Source organism: Vitis riparia, chromosome 3 (genome assembly GCF_004353265.1).
Source record: "Vitis riparia cultivar Riparia Gloire de Montpellier isolate 1030 chromosome 3, EGFV_Vit.rip_1.0, whole genome shotgun sequence".
NCBI classification, from domain to species: Eukaryota; Viridiplantae; Streptophyta; class Magnoliopsida; order Vitales; family Vitaceae; genus Vitis; species Vitis riparia.
In genome coordinates, this window is record NC_048433.1 from 1,564,559 (window position 1) to 1,589,964 (window position 25,406).

At 29.8% G+C, this 25,406-nt stretch overlaps 2 protein-coding genes across 8 annotated transcripts; both read right to left on the reverse strand.

The window, feature by feature from the left end:
- Positions 1-171: 171 nt before the first annotated feature.
- Positions 172-20,289, reverse strand: LOC117911105 (SKP1-like protein 1A). Of its 7 annotated transcripts, none has more exons than XM_034825302.1 (5): positions 20,045-20,289; positions 7,050-7,190; positions 3,497-3,895; positions 969-1,406; positions 172-593 (listed from the first exon to the last, which is right to left on the reverse strand). In XM_034825302.1, exons 1-5 carry the CDS (start codon positions 20,195-20,197, stop codon positions 420-422), a joined length of 1,305 nt encoding a protein of 434 aa, XP_034681193.1. In that variant the 5' UTR covers positions 20,198-20,289; the 3' UTR covers positions 172-419. The 7 variants fall into 7 exon arrangements, with proteins under 7 accessions (XP_034681193.1, XP_034681192.1, XP_034681196.1 ...); XM_034825301.1 differs by lacking the exon at positions 20,045-20,289 and adding an exon at positions 12,067-12,281; XM_034825305.1 differs by lacking the exons at positions 3,497-3,895; positions 7,050-7,190 and adding an exon at positions 11,926-12,066 and having other exon boundaries at positions 20,045-20,281.
- Positions 20,290-21,845: 1,556 nt separating this feature from the next.
- On the reverse strand, positions 21,846-25,110 carry LOC117911924 (glycerate dehydrogenase HPR, peroxisomal). The gene is made up of 13 exons (XM_034826362.1): positions 24,901-25,110; positions 24,735-24,818; positions 24,483-24,623; positions 23,838-23,959; positions 23,634-23,715; positions 23,281-23,353; positions 23,113-23,204; positions 22,920-22,994; positions 22,708-22,815; positions 22,528-22,605; positions 22,393-22,437; positions 22,191-22,305; positions 21,846-22,108 (listed from the first exon to the last, which is right to left on the reverse strand). Exons 1-13 carry the CDS (start codon positions 25,021-25,023, stop codon positions 22,086-22,088), a joined length of 1,161 nt encoding a protein of 386 aa, XP_034682253.1. The 5' UTR covers positions 25,024-25,110; the 3' UTR covers positions 21,846-22,085.
- Positions 25,111-25,406: the final 296 nt, after the last annotated feature.

A 25,406-nucleotide genomic window follows, 5' to 3' on the forward strand; every position in this document is an offset into this window, starting at 1 on the left:
ACAAAAATATTTTTTTCCATTCTTTTTTCTTTCAAAATGGAATGGAAATGCTTAAAATTTTAAACTTAAAATACCAACCCAATAAAATTTTAATATTTTAAACTTAAAATATTACTTCACCTTTGTTATAAATATAAATAGTTTAATCCGAATAGTGAATAGAGAAACATATGGGCCAAGCATATATCATATAATGTTGAGAAATGAGACCCATTTAGTAGGAAACCATCCAAGCATATTTGAAAATAATACAAAAAACTAGGTTCTATACAAAAAAAGTCAAGGTAAATCCCCATGAGGTAACCTGGGTTGATTGCAGAACCAACCCTTATGTACAAAGTAAAGGTAAGAACACTAAGGAAACTAGCATCCTAATTCTTTACTCGGTTGCCCATTGGTTCTCACTCTGGACATCCTCCTTACTCAAATGCCCATTGGTTCTCTCTCCGGACCTCCTCCTCTTCCTCCGGAGTGAAGTCATGCTTTCTCAGGAATGTCTTGCGAATTTCCTCCGGAGTCTTTCCCCTGATCATGTCAGCAACTGTTTGGCAGGTCAAATCCAACAGGCTCTTGATTTCTAGATAGTTTGCTGCCTGCAAGAACCAGAGAATTGATTGATATACTAAAACTCACAGTATAATTCCTAATACTTGATATTGTATCCCATGTATGGATCCAAACCCATCATCATAAACAGAGAATTTTAAGAGTAGGGATATACAACTCAAGAATCCAAGAAAAACAACATTATTGAGAACAACGGTTCAATGACTTCTTTATTTTTCCAAAATTGGCATGGTTTTCTTTTTCCTCCCTGTCGATTTTTCAATCCAATATTCATAGTTGTTCAATCCCAAAGTACCGAATTTCTTTTCCTTTCTCGCACTTTCCTAAACAATCAACAAAATTTATTTATTTTTTTTTTAAAAACGACTAATAAAGAAAAAGAACAGATTCAGAAGTCTCACCAAGATGAGGTCAAAGAGGGTGGCCTGATCGACTTTCACGAAATCAGCATCCCAAGCCCTGAGTTCATCATTGACGGCGTGTTCCTCCGCCTTAGGAGTTTCAACGTGCTTCTTGCAGTACTCGATCACCCTTGCAAGGATCTTGCTGGTGACGTTCGGCAACGGAATCGCATTGTCGGCGCATCTGTCCTCGATCATGTGCTTGATCGTCTGTGACTCCATCGCCACCGCCACATCGACGTAGAAGAACATGCCGTCAGAGCTTTGGAGAGTGAGTTTAGTCTTGATGTTGTATATCTTGCAAATTTTTTCAAGAGACCTTTCCTTGATCAATAAGTGAATCTCGCAAATTTCGTTCCCAGACATTTCCTTGATCATGTCAGCAACTGTTTGGCAGGTCAAATCCAACAGGCTCATGATACCTAGATAGTTTGCTGCCTGCAAGAACCAGAGAATTGATTGATACACAAGAAACACAAGGCACAAGAAAAAGTTGAACTGAAAATCACCAAATTAGCAAATAGGATATTCAAAGCTTCGTCCCAAGTGATCTTTAACCATTGAACAATGCTAAAAGAACACAGAAAAATTCCCTGGTTTACTTGTGTTTAGAACATTTCAAGTCATATCCAAGGACCTCACCAATAGCTAGAAATACAATAGAAATGCAGACAAACAGTAACAACATCCCCAAGTATTCAGTTTATAGTCCTATAAAGAGTTAAAAAAATATACAAATCCAGGAACATAAATCACAGTATAACTCCTAATTCTTGGTATTGTATCACCCACCATCATAAACAGAGAATTTTAAGAGTAAGGATATACAACTCAAGAATCCAAGAAAAACAACGGTTCAATGACTTCTCTATTTTTCCAAAATTGGCATGATTTTTCTTTTCCTCACTGCCGATTTTTCAATTCAACATTCATAGTTATTCAATCCCAAAGTATCCAAAAAATAAAAAATTCAAGGAAGAATCATCAGATAGGGTGGATTGGATATGATAATTACTGGGAAGGTGGTCTCTTTTGATATCTTTTGATATGTTATGGGAGGACAATAATAGGTTTAAATGCCAAAAATGTACTCTAACTAAAAGTGTTTAAAATTCAAAGCATTTATTGGTAGGGCATTTATGGTGTATGAGCCCCATATTTATTATAATTATTGACATTCAAAATTTAAATCAAATTTTTGGGTTAACATTGATTATTATATATAGTATAATTTGTTATTTAAATTTACTATTTAAACAAAAATAGTTCTAAAAGAGTATTTTTAAAATAACATCTAATGTGTTTTTTTTGCATTTATTTTTTTATTCTACTTTTAATTTTATTAGAAAAAACAATTTTCATAATTATATAATAAAATGATAATTTATATATATATATATATATATATATATTAAATTTGAGGAAGATAAAATGTTTAATTTTTCATTTTAATTATCTAAAAAATGTAAGAAAATGATGAAAAATGTTTAATCCGATTTTATTTTTTATAATAAAATAATTTTAAAAAATTCATATGATTTTTCTATTTTTTTTCCTTTACATAATATTTTTTTTCTTAATTTTCAAATTTTTAGGTGGTCTCTAAGATTATTACTTTTATTATAAAATAAAGGAATGACAAAAATATAATAATTATAATATAAATACACTTACATTACAATAAAACCTAATTAGAAAAAGTTTAAACTTTTTTATAAAAATGATAGTTTTGTATCATCATACTATATTTTATAACATACTTATATTATAAAATACTAATTTGAATTCACTTAAACTCATAGTTTATATATATATAAATGATAAAATAATTTCAATGCATTGGGTGAATGATGTTAATATACTGATATGATGCGTTAATACTAATATGGTATGAATTTTTATTTTTGCAATGAAATATAGGTACATATTTTGTTTAATTTTTTCACATGTTATATTATCCAACGAATAGTTGTATGTTATTCAATTGAATATTTGTATATTATTCAATAGATGAATCCTCTTGAAAATTAATTATTCATTCGGTACTAAAGTTTTTAATTGTATATTATAATATAAAATAATTTATGATTAATACAAAACAATAAGTTGGATTAATAATGAACAATTTATTAGATTTTTTTATAAAAATTCTAACATTCAATTGGACTTATCATTTGCAAGTCCATTTAAATAAATAATAAAATTATCTTTATCTTTGACTTTTATAACTAAAACTTTGTTAATCTCCGGATTAATTGTTCAAAAATGAAAAACAATTTTTTGAGATATGAGATATTGATTAATACTTATTGTCACATGTAACCCAAATTATTTACAATCTCAAATTTATTTATAGATAATATAGATAATATATTTTCTATAAAGCACTAATTATCACATCCAGCCACCTATCACAAAATCCCAAGTACCTAGTTTCTTTTCTTTCTCGCACTTTCCTAAACAATCAACAAAAGAAGGAAAAAAAAGAAAGGAATGACAAAGAAAAAGAACAGATTCAGAAGTCTCACCTTGATGAGGTCTAAGAGGGTGGTCCGATCGACTTTGACGAAATCCTCGAGTTTATCATTGACGGCGTGCTTCTTGCAGTACTCGATCACCTTTGCAAGGCTCTTGCTGGTGACGTTCAGATCCAGAATCGCATTGTTGGCGCGTCTGTCCCTGATCATGCGCTTGATCTTCCGCGACTCCGTCGCCACCGCCACATCGAGGTCGAAGATCTCGCTGTCTGAGCTTTTGAGAGTGAGTCCAGTCTTGATGTTGTATCTCTCGAAAATTTTTTCAAGAGACTTCTCCTTGATCGAGACGTATATCTCGCAAATTTCGGCCGGAGACATTTCCTTGGTCATGTCAACAACCGTTTGGCAGGCCAAATCCAACAGGCTCTTGATATGTAGGTAGTCTGCGGCCTGCAAGAACCGGAGAATTGATTGATACACAAGAAACACAAGGCGCAAGAAAAAGTTTTACGGAAAATCACCAAATTAGCAAATAGGATATTCAAAGCTTCATCCCAAGGAATATTTAATCATAGAACAATGCTAAAAGAACACAGATTAATTCCATGGTTTAATGTTTTAACAAACCAAAATACAAAGCACTTCGAGGGAGAATTATTGGATAGGGTGAGCTCCATGTGATAATTATTAGGAAGGTGGTCTCTTTTGATAATTTTTTGAAGGACAATAATAAGTTTAAATGCTAAATATATCTTTCAACTAAAAACTTTTAAAATTCAAAACATTTATTTGTAGGACATGTATCATATATAGGCCGCACATTTATTGTAATTATTAATATTCAAATTTTAAAACAAAATTTTAAGTTTAACCCTTACAATTATTATATATAGTATAATTTATTATTTAAATTCACTAAGACAAAAATACTTCTAAAAAGGTATTTTCAAAATAACATTTAATGTGTTTTTTTTTGTATTTTTTATTTAATTTTTTTTTTTAAAAAAAACAAGTTTCATAATTATATAATAAAAATGATGATTTTTTTTTCCATATATATGTGCATTAAATTCGAGAAAGATAAAATATTTAATTTTTCATTCGGATTATCGAAAAAATATAAGAAAATGATGGAAAAGTTTAATTGTTTTTTTTTATATAATAAAATAATTTTAAAAATTTTATATGATTTTTCTATTTTTTTTTCCTTTGTATAACATTTTTTTTCTTAATTTTCATATATATATTTTTTTTCTCAATACATCCCGTGGATGATGATGTTAATACATATGATATGTTAAATATTAATGAGGTATAAAAAGTGATATCTAAGATTGTCATTTTTATTATAAAATATAAGTACGACAAAAATATGTTATAATTATAATGTAAATACACTTACATTACAATAAAACCTAATTAAAAAAATATTGAACTTTTTTTATAAAAATGATAGTTTTGTATGATCATACCATGTTTTATAACATACTTATATTATGAATCATTTTCAAAACCAAATGAAATACTAATTTAAATTCACTAAAACTCATAGTATTATATATACATATATATATAAATGATAAAATAATTTCAATGCGCTAGGTGAATGATATTAATATGCCGATATGATGTGTTAATACTAATAAAATATGAATTAACATTTTTAAAATTATTACTTTTGCAATAAAATATAGGTACGATATAAATGCATTATACTTACAATACAAAATCACTAATGTTGTAATATATTACAACATATTTTGTTTAATTTTTTCATGTGTTATATAACTCAACGAATAGTTGTGTGTTATTCCATTAAATAATTGTGTGTTATTCAGTTAATAAATCCTCGTAAAAAATAATTATTCAGTAATAAAGTTTTTTGTGAAATCAATATTTGGTTAATCTTGATTTTGATGATAACAAAACAAGGTTTAAAACTAATGATCATATTTCAAGTGTGATTAGGTAAGACGATTTCCAAAGTGGCAATCACAAAGACAAATCAAGCCAAATGAGAAATCATGAAGAAGAAGACCACCTCAAAAAGAAGAGTTTTTCAAGACCAAAGCTTCTTAAGATCTCTTTGTAAGGTTGTTGGTGCACTAAGACTTTCATGCATTTCATTCTTTATTTATGCATCAAAATCATCCAAGAGTAATATTGTTTTAAATATTTTAAGAATTGGATGATTTCATGTTTTCAACTAAAACTTTGTGTTAAATGATTTTCAAACTTGTGTTAAAAGGTTTTAAATTGAAAAAGGTCGAGTGTTGAGCCAAAAAAATGGCTCAACCGGTTGACCGATTGTAAGCGTCCGGTCGAGGACCGGTTGAGGGAGGCTAAAAAGTTTCTCTCTCTCCCAGTGACCTTCTCTTCTAGGTCAAGGTTGAACCTCAACTGGTTGAGGTCCGGTCGAGGCCCGGTTGAGGTCCGATTGAGGCCCAACGGTCACTTTTCCTAACGGTTAGTCAACTGGTCGACCCCTAACTCGACCGGTCGAACCCCCAACGGCTAGTTTGACTTTTTTTCTTCTATAAAAAGGCTCAAATCTTCATTATTTCATGAGCTTAACCTTCCCAAATCATTCTTGAATATAGTTGAGCCTTGGAAGAGTGTTTTTGAGTGCACCATTGTTTCATAACTTGCATATCTTTAGTGCATCATTCAATCCTAGTTTTTCTTGTATCTTTGAGCCTAAAATTCTATTACTAGGATTTTTGTGAGATCAATCTTTGTATATCTTTTAGAGGAATTTTCTCAAGTGAGGGGTATCACTTAAGAGGTTGTTCAAGAGTGGGATAACTCTTGAGAAGTGTAAAGGGTGCTTGGAGCCAAAAGTCCAAGAGGGTGAATTGGAATCATAATTCAACTGTAAAGAGATTGGAAACTTGGTTGAAACTTCAAGATAGTGGAACCCTCACTCGATTAGGAGGTTGAGGAGAGTGGACGTAGGCAAGGAAGTGTCGAATCACTATAAACTTTCGTGTTTGCACTCTCTCTTCCCTAACTCTTTTAAATTATATGCAATTGTCTTTATTTTGTTTATTATATACTTGCATATAATTGTCTCTTATTTTTGTATAGTTTAAATTTATGAAAAAGAGACCATCACTCTATTCACCCCCTCTAGGGTGATTACCATAAGTTGGATTAACCTCAAATTCCTAACATTTTTAATTATATATTACATATATAAAACGATATAATAACTTTAGGATGTGATTTTTATTTTTCAACCCTAAACCAAATGAGTAAACAATTTATAATTTATAATTAATACAAAATAAAAAGTTGAATTAATAATGTACAATTTATTAGATTATTTTTATAAAAATTATAACATTCAATTGGACTTATCATTAGCAAGTCCATTCAAATAAACAATAAAATTATCTTTATCCTTGACTAAAACTTTGTTATTCAACGGATTTGATGGTTAAAAAAAACAATTTATTGGGATAGGAGATATGGATTATTAATTAACTGTGCTCATTACTTATTTATAGATAATACAGATAGCATAATCAAGGTAAAATTATCCTCTATAAATTCTTGAGATAAGGCACTAACTATCAGGTAATTCTCCCAAAATCCAAAGTACCTTGATGAGGTCAAAGAAGGTGGCCCGATCGTCTTTGAAGAAATCAGCAGCCCAGCCCTTGAGTTCATCATTGACGGCGTTTTTCTCCGCCTTAGGAGTTTCAACGTGCTTCTTGCAGTACTCGATCACCTTTGCAAGGATCTTGCTGGTGACGTTCGGCAAAGGAATCGCACGTTTGGTGTTTCCCTCCTCGATGATGGGCTTGATCACCAGCAACTCCATCGCCGCCACCACATGGAGGCCGAAGTCCTCACCTTCTGAGCTTCTGAGAGTGATTGTCTTTGAAGAAGCCATGATTCGAGCTCTGGTTCGAAACCCTAAACATAGATCTCTCTCAAAGAGTAAATTTTTATAAAATAATGAAATTGACCGGTTGACCCTTTTTACAGTTGTGTAAGGCCGGTAGTTTAAAATTTAGGATAGTAAAGTTATCTTGATATCTAATTTTTTTTAATAGTATTTTATATAAAAATGAGGGAGAATTATCTTTTGGAGTAGATGGGCCTCAAATTAACAAAAGGTCTATATAACTTTTCAAATTGAATTGAAGGATATGAAATAGTAACGGACAAATATACCCTTTAAGAACACATATAAAATATTTTATAAAATTAAGTTAAATAATTTTTTTTCAATAATTTTTTTTTCAAAAATACTAAATTAAATAAAAGTAGTTTTCAAAAATATTAAATTAAATTAAAGTATTTAAAAAAATATTAAATTAAATATTTTTTAAAATATTAAATTAAATAAATTTATTTTTAAAAAATATTAAATTAAATAAAAGTATTTTTCAAAAATATTAATTTTTTTTCTCAAAATCAATAAAGGGCATTTTTGGAAATACTGAAGGATGATATCCTTCAACTCAATTTCCATATTTTCATTGGGTCTTGAGCTCAATTTGAAGAGTTACATGGACCTTTTGTTAATTTGGGGGCCCATTTACCCCCAAAACGTAATTCTCCCTAAAAATTAGTACTATTTTCTAATTTTAAAAACAAAAAAGCCGAAAATGCATCCAACACTTGAGCCCCATTTAGTGTTTTTTTTTAAAGAAAAAAAGGTTTTGATAATAATTTTTAAAACTTTTCTTTTTTTTTTTCTTTTTTTTTAAAAAGTTTGTAGAACAATTATTTGTTTGAAAACCTCAATGTTTGTTTGACAGTGTTTTTAAAAACTATTTTCAAGATACATAACAAAAAATAGATTTTTAAAACAAAAAATAAAAAACTTGTTTGAATGAAAGAATTTGTATTGTTTTTTAAAATAATGTCTTATTTTCATTTTATAATAATATGAAATCAAATTCAACTTAAGTCCTATTAAAAATTATGTATGAGTTAAAGATATATATATATTTTTTAAGGGAAAATTACCCTTTAGGGTAGGTTGGGGAAAAATATGACCCAGAAGGGTGGATAGATTTGATAATTTTTCTGAAGAGTAGGGTGAAATTATGATAATTCTTTTAAATGCCTTATTTTGTTTAAATGTCAAAGCTACCCTTAATAAGTGAAAAACAACATCAAAAAAAGAAAAGTCTTCTTTAACTGAGTTGCAATTTGTCGATATTGAAGAAAAAAAAAGGGTAAGAGGAAAAAACTTCAGCACTTCAGGTCATAATCTGAAATCATCTCCACAAAGCTTGTTTTTTTTTTTTTTTTTTTTTTTTTTTTTTGTGAATCTAGCAAGAAATCCATTAAAGGTAATTTTTTTTTTTAAATGCCAAAAAAACAAAAATGCGTCAGTTTATGCAAATAAATAAACAAATAATTTAAAAATCATATTGAATGAATGAAATGTTAATAATTTTAATAATGTAAATTTAAAATATTAGATCTAAAATATTGAAAAAAGTTTTGAGAAATAAATTACATTTTTTTTGTGTAAAATGTTATTTAATTTTATTTGTTTTTAATATGATTTTGGTCATATTGAAGATGTGTTTTTATTTTTGTTTGATATGATTATTATTGATTTCCATTGAAAATGTTTACACTTTAGTTTTGTTGTTGAGACTTGTTTGATATTGCAAAAGAAAAAATTTTCTCGGTTGTTTTATGCATGTTTGAAACCACTTTGTTTGTATATTTAAAAACATATTTGGATTTTCATTGAAAACTGAAATCCCTTTTGTATGGGACCACTTTGTCTTTTATTATGGATTTTGTGTAAGTATTATTTTGGTAAGATGTGTTGAATGCCTAGTAGTTTGAAAGTTGTGTAAAAAAATCATTACTTCAATTATAAAGTATAAGTATAATACAAATGCAATATAGTTACAATGAAAAAACATTAACATTACAATACATCAAAATGACAAAGTATTGAATTCATTTTTTACTAAATTAGCATTTCTAGGTTATTATGTTGTATTCCTATGATAAAGCATCCTTGCAAGCCAAAATTATAAAAAAACAACAAAAATATACTATTGTAATTTCAATACATGAAGTTGTTGATGGTAATCCAATGATGTATTAAAAAAAAAAATCTATAAAATTAATTTTTTATATATAAAATCATAGAGGTACAATAAAAATACACTACAATTACAATACAAATACAATAACATTACAATACATCATGATAAGGTAAAATTTTGAAAATTTCAAATTTTTTATGAAACTGGGTAGTTGTGGGTTTTTTGGCATATCCCTAACATGTCTAATATACAACAAATATTGTTCTTTATTATATAAAATATGTCTCAATTGATTATAATTTTCATTTGTTTATTTTGTATTATTTGTAAAAAAAAATTTTATTGTAATATTGTGAAATAGATTGATTTGATTATCGGTGAAAGAAGATGTACTTCTCAATTGGTAAATGGACTTGGGAAATTTAGGGTAAATTGGTCTAATAAAAATGTTAGGCCTTCAAAAGAATTATCAAATCTACCCACCCTTCTCGGTAATATTTTTTTCCCAGTCTACCCTTAAGGGTGGTGATTCTCCATTTTTTTAATCATGAAACAATTTTTAATTTCTTGTTTTGTTTTTAAGTTAAAGAACCAATTTTTTTTTTTTAATATTTTATAAAAATAAGGATATTGGGCAAGTTGTTTTTATAAAAGGATTTTAAAAATAAAAAATAAAAGACTTGTTTTTTATTAAAAAAATTGTTTTGGTTTTGTAAAAACATTTTAAATTCAATTTATATAATATTAATTAATTAAATTTAATTGAAGTCTTATTGAAAATGAAAATAATTTATAATTATAAATAAATTTTAAAAATAAATAATATTTAATAAAACATAAATAGTAATATCAAAATAAAATCATAAATTATACTTTTTCATTTTTTCATTTTTCATTTTTTTTTGGGTTAAAAATGAATAATATTAATTGTCAAAGGTATTTAATTTAAAATGAATAATGAATAAAGTTTTATCTTCTTAACATATAAATAAGTCTTTTATTACATATGTACACATTTATTATTCAATTTTGAATATAATATTTCAAAATATTTTGATTTAATCTACAATTAATTGGATTGATTTTCGTCCCTTATTTTTTTGTCAATAATTAGATTTATTTTTGAATTCCAAATTATTTTAAAAAATTGTTAAGCTCATTAATAAATTCAATAAAAAGTATCACTTGATTTGAAATTCATTTTTTCAATAGGAAAAATTATAAAACTATAATTATGTGCGGAAAAAAAAATAATAAAGTTATTATAAACTAATTTTTATTTATAAATTTTCAATATTAGTATTATTAGACTTGTTAATGAATTCAATACATTAAATCTTATTTAATTTAAATAATAATTTGTTCATAAATTTATGATATTAATAAGTTTATTATATTGTGTTTAAATTACTTTTTAAAATTAATAGACTTATTAACAAATCAAAGATATTAAGTCTTATTTAATTTGAAGATAATTTGACCCGTGAAAAAAAAAATCGCAAAATAATAGTGTGTTATTCTATTATTTTTAATGAATTTTTAAAAACAAAAACCTGTAATGGTGCCTCGGCCCCGGGCTCGCATGGTGCCTCGGTCCCGGGCTCTCATGGTGCCTACAAATATGGGCCAAGTCATATATCATATAATGCTGAAAAAGGAGACCCAAACGAGAAAGTAGAGAAAATAGTAGGAAACCATCCAAGCATATTTGAAAATAACTAGGTTCTATGCAATGAAGTAAGGTTAAGTCTCCATGAGCTAACCTGGGTTGATTGCAGAGCCAACCCTTATGTACAAAGTAAAGAAGGTGAGACGAAGGAAACTAGCTTCCTAATTCTTTACTCAGTTGCCCATTGGTTCTCACTCTGGACATCCTCCTTAATCAAATATCCATCGGTTCTCTCTCCGGATCTCCTCCTCTTCCTCTGGAGTGAGGTCATTCTTGATGTTGAGTGTCTTGCGAATTTCCTCCGCAGTCTTTCCCTTCATCATGTTAGCAACCGTTTGGCAGGTCAAATCCGACAGGCTCTTGATATCTAGATAATCTGCTGCCTGCAAGAACCGAAGAATTGATTGATACACAAGAAACACAAGGCACAAAAAAAAGTTCTAGGGAAAATCACCAAATTAGCAAATAGGATATTCAAAGCTTCATCCCAAGCGATCTTTAACCATATAACAATTCTAAAAGATCACAGAAAAATTCCATGGTTTAATATACCGGAAAAACAACGGTTCAATGACTTCTCTATTTTTCCAAAATGGGCATGGTTTTCTTTTTCAATCCAATATTCCTAGTTGTTCAATCCCAAAGTAACCAAAAAGCAAAATATCCAAAGTACGTAATTTCTTTTCCTTTCTCGCACTTTCCTATACAATCAACAAAATTTATTTATTTATTTAAAAAAAACGACTAATAAAGAAAAAGAACAGATTCAGAAGTCTCACCAAGATGAGGTCAAAGAGGGTGGCCTGATCGACTTTGACGAAATCAGCATCCCAAGCCTTGAGTTCATCATTGACGGCGTGTTCCTCCGCCTTAGGAGTTTCAACGTGCTTCTTGCAGTACTCGATCACCTTTGCAAGGATCTTGCTGGTGACGTTCGGCAACGGAATCGCATTGTCGATCATGGGCTTGATCACCTGCAACTCCTCGATCATGGGCTTGATCACCAGCAACTCCATCGCCGCCACCACATCGAGGCCGAAGTCCTCACCTTCTGAGCTTCTGAGAGTGATTATCTTTGAAGAAGCCATGATTCGAGATCTGGTTCGAAACCCGACGCCTAGATCTCTCAAAAGAGTAAATTGATATAAACTAATGAAATTGATCGGTTCACCCCTATTTACAGACGTTGTAATATAAAATAATAAAATAATGAAATTGATCGGTTCACCCCTACGTTGTTAGTAAATTGACATAAAATAATAAAATAATGAAATTGACGATTGACCCCTATTTATAGACGTTGTGAGTAAATTGATATAAAATAATGAAATTGAAAATTGACCCCTATTTACAGACGTGGTGAGTAAATTAATATAAAATAATAAAATAATGAAATTGAAGATTGACCCCTATTTACGGACGTTGTGAGTGAATTTGATATAAAATAATAAAATAATGAAATTGAAGATTGACCCCTATTTACAGACGTTGTGAGAATTGACATAAAATAATGAAATTGACGATTGACCCCTATTTAGGGACGTTGTGAGTAAATTGATATAAAATAATAAAATAATGAAATTGACTATTGACCCCTATTTTGTATTTACAGATGAATAGGGCGGGAACACTTAGGCGGTGGTAGAGTCATCATCGTTCCGTAGACGGTTGTAAGAAATTATGGGAGATGATTTGCCGTCATCCCTATCCTTTCACTCTGCAGGCGGCTGAATGCGGGTTGTGACAGACTATCTGAAGTGACTGGGCCCGCATTTTACAGTCAAGGCTTCATAGGTCCCGACAACACATCCGGACATGGGAAAGCATCGTCCGGGTAGAGGATTTGAGGGTGTCGTGTGCCCTCCTGAGAGGACCCGGATAGGGATCTGGCATGCCACGTGTTGCCTGGGGAAATGTCGTGCGGGATTGCCACGTGGGCATCTTGGGGGTTCCCTACAATAGGGGCTATAACAATAACTATTCATGCCATTAGGTTAAAATATATATATATAAATTTCGTGTCTAATGATATTTTTCTTTCTAGATTAGTGTTCAAGTGGCTTAATAAGTACTTGAGTGGCTCAAGTGCTCGAGCGGTGCTACTTTTTATACTAAATTAATTCATTGGTATTTGGTCAGATATATTTTTTATTTTTTGGTTTTAAAAGTAGAAGATGGTAATATATTTTAGGGAGAATTCCTGTTAAGGGTGGGCTGGGAAAACATATGACCGAGAAGGGTAGGTATATTTAATAATTCTTAGGAAGGGTAGGGTGGAATTATGATAATTCTTTCAAAGGCTTTATTTTGTTTAAATGCCAAGACTACCCTTAACAAGTGAAAAGCCAGCAAACAAAAAAAAATCTTCTTTTAACCCGGCTATAGCTCATCGGTGTTGAAGAAGAAAAGGGAAAGAGGAAAAAATTTCAGCACTTCAGGTTATGATTTGAACTGTCTCCACAAAGCTTGTATTTTTGTGTGAATCTAGCAAGAAATCCATTAAAGGTAAGATTTTTTTTTTTAAAAAAAAATCTTCTTTTAACCCAACTGTAGCTTATCGGTATTGAAGAAGAAAAGGGAAAGAGGAAAAAACTCCAGCACTTCAGGTTATGATCTGAACCGTCTCCACAAAACTTGTATTTTTGTGTGAATCTAGCAAGAAATCCATTAAAGGTAAGATTTTTTTAAAAAAAAATGCCAAAAAAACAAAAATACGTTAGTTTATGCAAATAAATAAATAATTTAAAATTTGGATTGAAGGAAAGAACTATTAATAATTTTAACAATGTAAATCTGAAATATTGAAGGAGGTTTTGAGAAAGAAATTACATTTTTTTGTTGTGTAAAATGTTATTAAATTTTTTTTTTATATTATTTTGGTCATATTGAAAATGTGTTTTTATTTTTAATTTATTTTCAGGGTGGGTTGTTTGATATGATTATTATTGATTTCCATTGAAAAGGTTTGCACTTTAATTTTGTTGTTGAGACTTATTTGGCATGGCAGAATAAAAAATTTTCTCAGTTGTTTCATGCTTATTTGGGTATTTATTAATATATTTGGATTTTCATTGAAAACTAAAAATTATAATCAATTGAAACATATTTTATATAATAAAGAACAATATTTGTTGTATATTAGACATGTATATTAGACAACTGTCCAGTTTCATAAGAAATTTGAAATTTTTAAAATTTTACCTTATCGTAATGTATCGTAATGTTATTGTATTTATATTATAATCGTAGTGTATTTTTATTGTACATTTATATTTTTATATAAAAAATTATTTTTATAGATTTTTTTTATATATCATTGGATTACCATGAATAACTTTATGTATTAAAATTATAATAATGTATTTTTATTGTCTTTTTATAATTTTGGTTTGCAAGGATGCTTTATGATAGGAATATAACATGATAGCCTAGAAATACTAGTTCAGTAAAAAAAACGAATTCAATAATTTGTCATTTTGGTATATTGTAATGTATTGTAATGTTAATATTTTTTCATTGTAACTATATTGTATTTGTATTGTACTTATACTTTATGATTGTCAAGAAAAAAGATGTACTTTTCAATAGGTAAATGGACTTGAGAAATCAAGGTAAATTGGTCTAATAAAAATATAAGGCCTTCATAAGAATTATCAAATTTATCCACCCTTTTCAGTAATTTTTTTTCCCAGCCTACCCTTAAGGGTAATTCTCCCTATATTTTATATAAAAAGTATAGCCTTTTGAATAATATATATATATATATATATATTTACCTTATATCATTTAAAATCATTTTTAAAGAATTTAAAATTTAGGATAGTAAAGTTATCTTGATATCTAATTTTTTTTATAGTATTTTATATAAAAATTAGTACTATTTTCTAATTTTAAAAACAAAAAATGCATCCAACACTTAAGCCCTATTTAGTAATTTTTTTTTAAATAGTTTTTTAAAATAATTTTTTTTAATGTTTGTATAACAATTATATGTTTAGAAACCTAAGGGTCTATAGACGATTTTTTTAAAATCTGTTTTTAAAAGCTATTTTCAAGACAAGAACAAAAAATAAAATTTTAAAACAAAAAAAAAAACCTTGTTTGAATGAAAGAATTTGTAGTTTTTTTTAAAAATAATGTCTTGTTTTTATTTTAAAAACTTCTATAAATTTAATTTATAATAATATGAAATCAAATTCAACTTATGTCTTATTAAAAATTGTTAGTCCAAGGGTTCTCCTAATCGGGTTTTGATGATAACAAATCATGGTTAAGTGACTAATTGGTTTAACTGTTTAAGAATCTCAGGTATAAACTCGAAAATTCATCAAATGACCAAATGGATACAAGATTGAGACGCTTGGAAGACTTGTGATCATAGGAAACTAATGTAAGATGAATGCATGAGTGCACTTAGGATTTTCATACGTTTCATGCATCTTAGAAAACTCGGTTTATTCTTTAAAACGTTGATTTCATTAAAACCCGAGTTTTTAACTAATGTACCTTAGGCAAAATGTTTTATAATTGACTTAATAATTTACCTAAAAACTTTGCCTAAGTGTTAGAAAAGAAAGGAATAAAAAAATAGGTTTTCGGGGCCAAAAAGGCTCAACCGATCGAGGTTATGCCCAACCGGCTCATCAGGTTGAGGAACCGGTCGACCGGTTGTGGTCGTCCTGTCGAGGACCGATTGAGAAAGGTCAAAAACCTTATCTCTCTCTCCTAGTAGCCTTCTCTTCCCGGTCGAGATGTTTCTCTTACCGGTTGAGGCAACGGTAACCTGTCATGCATTAAATGCTCCAACGGCTAATGAACCGATTGACCCTTAGCTCGATCGGACGAGGTTACCTTTTACTGTTTTTAACTCCCAAGTTTAGAAACTTATAAATTGAGAGCTCCACTTCATTTATTGATAAGAGAACACTTGCATTCAAAGCCTACCTACCTGTTCTTGATCAAAAAGCTCTCATTTCCTTCATAGTGCATTAAATCACCACTTGCATATCCTTTAGTGCACTTTTGTGTGTCATCCTAGCTTTGTTTTGTATTTGAGTCATCCTTAAGTTAGGTTGAGTGATTATATCTTGTAACAATCTGAGTGTTAAAGCCTTCAAGAGGGTTGAATCTTGAAGAGGTTGTGTAAGAGCCCATTGGAGCCGGAATCCAAGTGTCAGAAGATTGGAAGTTTGGTTGAAGCTTCAAGTTAGTAGAACCCTCAATCGGTTAGGAGGTTGAGGAGAGTAGACGTAGACAAAGAAGTGTCGAACCACTATAGACTCGAGTTTGAATTCTCTAAGCTCTATCTCTTTACTTTGCTTATATTGTGTTTGAATTTATTATGATTGAAAATATTTTAAAAACCCAATTCACCCCCCTCCCCTTTTCGATGTTTTTCTTAACTAAGTATAACCTTTGTTTTCTCAAAAATTATGTATGAGTTAAAGATAAGTATATTTTTTTAATCATGAAACAATTTTTAATTTCTTGTTTGACCATGATTTCTTATTGTTGTTTTTAGAAATTGTTTTTAAGTTAAAGAACAAAAAAAAAAAAAAAAAAGTTTTTTTAATGTTTTATAAAAATAAGGATATTTGACAAATTGTTTTTATAAAAGGATTTTAAAAATAAAATATAAAAAATATTTGTTTGGATAAATTGTTTTTTTATTTTTTATTTTTTTTGGTTTTGTAAAAACATTTTAAATTTAATTTATATAATATTAATTAATTAAATTTAATTGAAGTCTTATTGAAAATGAAAATAATTTTATAATTACAAATAAATTAAAAATAAATAATATTTAGTAAAACATAAATAATAATGTCATAATAAAATCATAAATTATATTTTTAGTAGTTATATGTTAGAAACATAAAGGATATTAACATTTTTCTTTTTTTTTTTGGGTTAAAAATGAATAATACTAATTGTCAATAGTATTTTATTTAAAATGAATAATGAATAAAGTTTGATTTTCTTAACATATGAATGAGTAGGTTTTTTATTACATATGCACACATTTATTATTCAATTTTGAATATAATATTCTAGAATGTTTTGATGTAATCTACAATTAAATCGGTTTTCCTCCCTTATATCTTTTTAAATAATTAGATTTATTTTTGAGTTCCAAATTATTTTTAAAAATTGTTAAACTCATTAATAAATTCAATAAAAAAATGTCACTTGATTTGAAATTCATTTTTTCAATAGGAAAATTTATAAAATTATAATTATGTACAGGAAAAAAAAAAAAAAAAAAAAGACACCATTATAAACTAATTTTTATTCATAAATTTACGGTATTAATAAGTTTATTATTTGAGTTTTAATTTTTTTTTAAAGATTATTAGACTTGTTAATGAATCAAATACATTAAGTCTTACTTAATTTGAAGTTCATTTGTCTTGTGAAAAAAAAATCAATAAATAATAATTTTATATAGAAGAGAAACAATAGAGTTGTTTTAAACCAATTTTTTTTTATAAATTTATAATATTAATAAGTTTATTATATTATATTTAAATTACTTTTTAAAACTAATAGACTTTTAACAAATCAAAGATATTAAGTTTTATTTAATTTGAAGTTAATTTGCCTAATAAAAAAAATAATGATTCTATAGAAGAAAAATAATAGTGTGTTTTTCTATTATTTTTAATGAAGTTTTAAAAACAAAAACATGTTTTTAAAAACTTCACCAAACGGACTCTAAAATATTTTTAATATCTTTTCTATGTTTTTAAACATGTTTTAAGAGTAACTTTTATACGATCCTAAAAAAATAATTAAAAATAATTAAAAGATGGTTGTTTGAAAACATATGTTTTATATTTTTAAGAACATAAAACTATAAAACCATTTTCTAGTTGCCAGACATGTAGAACAAAAAATGGTTTTAAGAAATTATTACCACACAAGCCCTTAATATTTTCTTTCTACCATTTTTTTCCCCTTAATTACTAGAGTCTAAATAAATCCCTGTTCTTTAAAATAGACTTTTTTCTTTTATTTTTTAGGATGAATTCTCAATCAATTTACTTACTAAAAGACATGTTTCTAGGAATGATTGATTGCATGGAAGAACAAAGTAGCATACATGCTACCAATTCTCATCAACAACTTCAAGTCTCATTACCAAAGAAACCAAGAGGATGGAATCCCAAATTCAACTGATAAACCTATGTATAATTATGCTTACATTAGATGAAAAGCCAGTGCGAACAAGATGGGAGCAAATAGCCTATTAACACCACTCCCCTCCAAAACACTCAATTTGCAGCAACTAGGCCATTGTTTTCATCCCAAAACATATAACTTTGTGCCAATTTGATACAAATTCCAGAATGCTGATGTAAAGAAAAGAAACCCAATAAGAACCAAATTGGATATAGATTAACAATTGGCAATAATCCTGAAAATGAAACCCATATATGTAGACATATGGGCCAAGTCATATATCATATAATGCTGAAAAATAAGACCCAAATGAGAATGTAGAGAAAATAGTAGGAAACCATCCAAGCATATTTGAAAATAACTAGGTTCTATGTAATGAAGTCAAGGTTAAATCCCCATGAGCTAATCTGGGTTGATTGCAGAGCCAACCCTTATGTACAAAGTAAACCAGCTTCTTAATTCTTTAAGAAGTTGCCCATTGGTTCTCGGACATTCTCCTTACTCGAATGCCCATTGGTTCTCTCTCCGGACGTCCTCCTCTTCCTCCGGAGTGAAGTCATTCTTGATGTTGAATGTCTTGCGAATTTCCTCCGGAGTCTTTCCCTTGATCATGTCAGCAACTGTTTGGCAGGTCAAATCCAACAGGCTCTTGATATCTAGATAGTTTGCTGCCTGCAAGAACCGGAGGATTGATTGATACACAAGAAACAAGGCACAAGAAAAAGTTCTACGGAAAATCACCAAATTAGCGAATAGGATATTCAAAGCTTCATCCCAAGGGATCTTTAACCATATAACAATTCTAAAAGATCACAGAAAAATTCCATAGTTTAATGTTTTTTTCTTTTACTTGTGTTTATAACATTTCAAGTCATATCCAAGGTCCTCACAAATAGATAGAAATCCAATAGAAACACGGACAAACAGTAACAACATCCCCAAGCATTCAGTTTATAGTCCCAATATCATGTTTGCTATGATTAGAATTGCCAGGTTACATGAAAACAAACCAGAATACAAAGCACTTCAAGACACTTAACACATGCTTAACAGTTAAAGAACATACAAATCCAAGAACATAAACAAAAAAGAAAAAAGAAAAAAAAAACAAACAAGAAAACCAAATTTTGGCTATGACTAGAACTCAGAGTATAATTCCTAATACTTGATATTGCAACTATTATTTTGGAGCCAAACTAAAACTCACATTATAATTCCTAATACTTGATATTGTATCACATGTTTGGACTCAAACCCACCATCATAAACAGAAAATTTTAAGAGTAAGGATATACAACTCAAGAATCCAAGAAAAACATCAGAGTAATATATCGCAAAAACAACGGTTCAATGACTTCTCTATTTTTCCAAAATCGGCATGGTTTTCTTCTTCCTCCCTGCCGATTTTTCAATCCAATATTCATAGTTGTTCAATCCCAAAGTAACCAAAAAGTAAAAAAAAAAATCCAAAGTACCTAATTTCTTTTCCTTTCTCGCACTTTCCTAAACAATCAACAAATTTTTTTTATAAAAAAAACGACTAATAAAGAAAAAGAACAGATTCAGAAGTCTCACCAAGATGAGGTCAAAGAGGGTGGCCTGATCGACTTTCACGAAATCGGCATCCCAGGCCTTGAGTTCATCATTGACGGCGTGTTCCTCCGCCTTAGGAGTTTCAACGTGCTTCTTGCAGTACTCGATCACCTTTGCAAGGATCTTGCTGGTGACGTTCGGCAACGGAATCGCATTGTCGGCGCATCCGTCCTCGATCATGTGCTTGATCGTCTGAGACTCCACCGCCACCACCTCCTCGAGGTCGAAGGCCTCGCCGTCAGAGCTTCTGAGAGTGATCGTCTTTGAAGAAGCCATGATTCGAGTTCTGGTTCGAAACCCTAACCCTAGGACTCTCAAAGAGTAAATTGATATGATAGGAAATAAGGAACTTGACGGCCGACCCCTATTTATAGATGTGTAGGGCCAGGTTTGTAAACAGATTTGATTTTGATTCAGAGTCGGCCTCCGGTTTTCGAGTTTTGACGGTTTGTTTTTCTTGCTTGAATTCAACTGATTTTCTTCTTTTTTTTTTTTTTTAGATATATGAATTTTAATTATTTTATATTTGATATTATATTAATATAACATTTTTTATTCAATGATCATATTTTTTATTTTTAATAAAATTGAATTTTTATTAAAATTTAAAATTTAAAACTAATAATGTATAAATTATGGATTTATTTTTAATTATTTTTTTCATTTTTTTAATACACATCATGATCAGATACCAAATAATTTTTTTTTCAATTATTTTCTTTGAAATAATTAAAAAAAAATTGATATAATAAAATTATTGGAGATGTAATTCTAAAAAGAATATGATATCCATTTTCCACTTAAATAATAATAATAGAAAAAATTAAAATAAATAAATAAACAAATTATGTAAGAGAATTTTAGAAATTATATCATTACTAATAATGATGGATATTTATATACAAATCTACTATAATTCAAATTTTATTTCTTATTCTAATTCAAATTAATAATAGAATTCTACTTAAAATCAAACGCAATATTCTATTTTAATTCAAAGGGATGAATATTTAAATTTTTTATTTTCTTTTAAAAATTAATTCATAAAAGACAAATATTGCCTTAAAATGTATTCATATAAATAAAATAAAGATAATTAATTCGTGATAAATAAAAAAATAAAATGAAGCTATGATAGGCATAAAGAAGTGATACATTTTCAAAACGAAAATTTTATACAATTTTGTTTTCTAAATTTATTTTTTAAATAAAGTTAATATATAAAAAGAATTAAAATATTTTGGTTTTATTTGGTTTCTAAAAGTAGTAAGGGAAGAAAAAAAATATTAAAAAATTATTTTCTAACACCTAAAATTATAAAATTTTTGTACTATCTTATATAAAAATTAGTCCTATTTTCTAATTAAAAAAAATAGAAAGTGTATTTCAACGTATACTTAAGCCTTGTTTAGTAACTTGAACGGTTCTAAAAATGGTTTTTAAAAACGGTTTATATTATTTTATAAAACAAATATCTGTTTGGAAACTTGAAATGTTTTTAATTTATTTTCTACATTTTTAATATGTTTTAAAAATAACTTTTAAATATAGTGTTTTATTTTTAATAATTTTTTTTATATTTATATAATTTTTTTTAAAACAGTTCTAAAAAACAATTGAAAACAATTAAAAAATGTTCTCTAAAAATGCACTATTTTTTATTTTTAAGAACATAAAATTGTTTTGTGTTTTTTGGTTGTCAAACATATTTTTCTTTTTTCTTTTTTCTCTGGAGAACAAAAATTTGTTTTTGAAAATAGTTACCAAACAAGCCCTTAATACTTTCTTTTTACCATTTTTTTCCCTTTAATTACTGCTTTTTGTGATTCAAACAGAGTCTAAATAAAACCCTTTTCTTTAAATAGATTTTTTTTTTAAATGAAATCTCAATCAATTTACTCAATAAAAGACATGTTTCTAGGAATGACTGCATGGAAGAACTAAAGTAGTATACATGCTACCAATTCATCAACAACTTTGAGTCTCATTACCAAAGAAACCAAGAGGATTGAGTTCCCAATTCAACTGATAAACCTATATATAATTATGCTTACATTAGATGAAAAGCCAGTGAGAACAAGATGGAGCAAATAGCCTATTATCACCACTCCTCCAAAACACTCTCTTTGCAGCAACTAGGCCATTTGTGTTCAACCCCTCCTGCTCATAGCTTTGAAACAGGCAAACCTGCAAGGAACCCGAAAATTTGCAGTTGAGACATTGACCAGAACACCAACATAGTTTACTGGTTTCAGAGGATGAATGCTACCTAAGGCTTTTGCATTGACTATGCTTGGAGATGCAGCTGGGGGCAGGGAGTTCTCGTTGAGGAATGGTTCAACCTTATTTGGATCATGCCAAATTGGGTATCCTTTGATCTTTCCCTATTGTTTGGATTGATAAAGAAGTTAATGGTTTTGATCGGAAAAATAAGTATCAGTTCCCCTTTTTTTTGGATTTTGATCACATACCAGGACATTCAGAGCAGCCAATGTAGCCATTCCTTCGCGAGTCCACTGCATAAACCATGAGAAAAAGTCGGTAACCATTGAAGGATATATAATAAGGACAAGTCTTGACAGATGGGATTTTGAGTATTAATGTACCTTGGAAGCAGAAGCAATGTGAGGTACCACGATCGCGTTCTTCATTTCAGCAAGACCAGGTTTCATGTAAGGTTCATCCTGAAAGAAGTGGATTGATAATTGAATGATAAATGAACTTGGAAAGGTGATTTTAATGCTATGGCTCTGAACTATATGGATGGAGGAGTTTTGTTTTGTTACCTCAAAGACATCAAGTCCAACTCGAAACATGGGGTTCTCTTTCAGATGTGCCACCAAAGCTACTTCATCAATCACAGGCCCTCTGCTGCAGTTTATAAGGATCGCTTCCTATAGATTTAGATACCGTAACCATAGGTTATATTCATTTATATATTCAATTAAGTCATTAAGCTCAGAAGGAAAAAAAAAAAAAAAACTGATTGAGATTTCACCTTCTTCATCATTGAGAGCCTTTCCTTGTTGACTAGATGATAAGTGGTCTTATCCAATACTGGATGGAGACTAATCTACAAAGAGCACCAGACAAAAGTCACTTCAATTTAAAGCAAAAATGGAAAAACAAAAAAAAAAATCCAACTCAAGACTAATGAAATGTGTATTATTTTCTGAGAGAAAAAGTCTTACAAGATCAGCCTCTCGGAGCACCTCATCCATACTTGCAGCTCTTTTCCAGGTCACTGGTTGTTCACCACTGGCTTTCAGGAACTGACCATAAGCTGCATTTGGAAACACATGAGTATCATCAAAGAGGAGTGGAGAAACCGACTAGTTTCAGTAGATTGCCTCAGAGACCTGTAACAAACTTCTCCAGGCGTGTGGCTTGGTACAGATCATAGTAAATCAGGTTCATTTTGAACCCTTCTACCTGTTACAGAAGAAGAACAAAGTCACTCCTACCCGCATAACAAATTGATTGAGCCCACTGAGAACCAACCCAACTGGTGTGGTAAATACTCACAAAGAGTTTCAAGTTCCCCAACCTATGCAACCAGACAATTGAGCTACTCTACACTTAATGTTGAGTTCTAAATTGACATGAATCAATGTACTGTTCGATTTGGCACCAAACTGAATTCAAGTAGCCAGGGTGATGATTAACAAGTTTTTATGACAACAGAAGTAATATTCAGTTTGTTAACAATTACCATCATTCTAGCATACGCAGATCCAATACGACCTGCTCCAATCACACCAACAGTCTGTCCTCTGAGCAAATTCCCCACAAACCTATGAGAAAAAGTAAAGCCGAGCATATCATTATTCTTGTAGTTAGCTTTGGAACGTACAACGTATAAACTGTAAACATATCCACAAGCAATGAAGGTAATAGTGAAAAAGGGTAGTTGTACAGATGAGGAAGCCATCCATCGTATAAGCCTGCCCTCATGAACTCATCTGCTTCAACTATTCTTCGAGCAGCTGCCATAGAAAGTGAGGCTGCTAGCTCTGCTGTAGTCTCTGTAAGTACTCCCTACCCAAATGAACACAAAAATCACCTCAATTTCTCTACCCTTTATGAGAAAGACAAAACCAACATCATGATAATCAGTTTATATACCACATATTATTCAATGTATGCATGCATAAATTGATCAATAATGATACATTCAATCACTCATCACCCACATATATATGAATGTATAAAGCATCAACACACATACTTATATAGATTCGTTCATCTACGAGATTGAGCATGATGCGTTCAATCACTCACTCATTCATTTATATACCAATACCAAGCATAATCACATGTTTTGATCATTCATTCTTCTACAAAAGCACATCCTCAAACAGTCAAAATACAAAGAAATCTCATTGAATAATTTTATCAAGCATGATGCATTCAATCACTCATCATTGTTGCATACATACATATGAAAATGTGAAGCACAATTCATCTACAAAAGCACATACTCGAACACATACACACATCTGATTTCTTAATATTCATTCTCATCACAATGCCTAAAACATAGAGGAAAACACAAACTCACTGGAGTGTTCCCAACAGCAACACCGTACTTATTAGCAGCATTCACATCAACATTGTTGTATCCAACAGCCATGTTGCTAAAAGCCCTGCCTCCAGCCCTGCTCAAAGCCGAAAACAGCGTCTCCCCCCAATCTTCTGTCAACTGACCCACAAAAATGCAAGCAAAACCACAACAACCCATTTCATCAAAAACCAAAATTCACACCAAAAAAGAAAAGAAAAGGGGAAACTCCATTTCTGATTACTTCCTCACCTGCCCAATCACTCCATCACACTTATCACCAATAAGAGCAATGATATCTTCAACAGACAAGATTGTTTTCTTCTGGGTACATATCTGAACATCAAAAACAGCACAAATTTTCATCAAATTCACACAATTAACCCAAAAATATACAAACAATTATGAGAAAAATTACTTCAACTCTACAATCTTGTTGGACTAATAGATCGATCCAGCGGGTTCCCGGCATCGGTTTTGTGCTGACAACTCTGTATTTCCCACAGGGGTTCCAAACCTCAATTGAAACTGGCTTGGCCATGGAAGCTAGAAGCAGCTCAGGAGTTGGAGAAAAAAAAAACGGAGCCTTTCAAATTTCAGGTGCTCTGTTTTATTTATATGCATGGCTGATCTGGTGCGGTATGCTTATTCTTTTTTCATGGTCTCGACCAATGCGACCTGTTGGATTACTGTGACTGTTGAGTTTGTGGAGAGTTGACCCGTTGATGTGTGACTGGTGTAAGTTAATATGGTAGCTTGTTTGGGATAAGGAGTGAGTTTGGACCTCATGTTTGGTTATAAGGATTTGGCTTCGTGGGTGGTTGCCACGTAAGGGGATTGCCTATCCATTTCGGTAAATGACGAGAATACCCCTTTTCTCGAAGTGTCAAACAATCAAAGTGGAAGGAATAGGGGTAGGGAAGT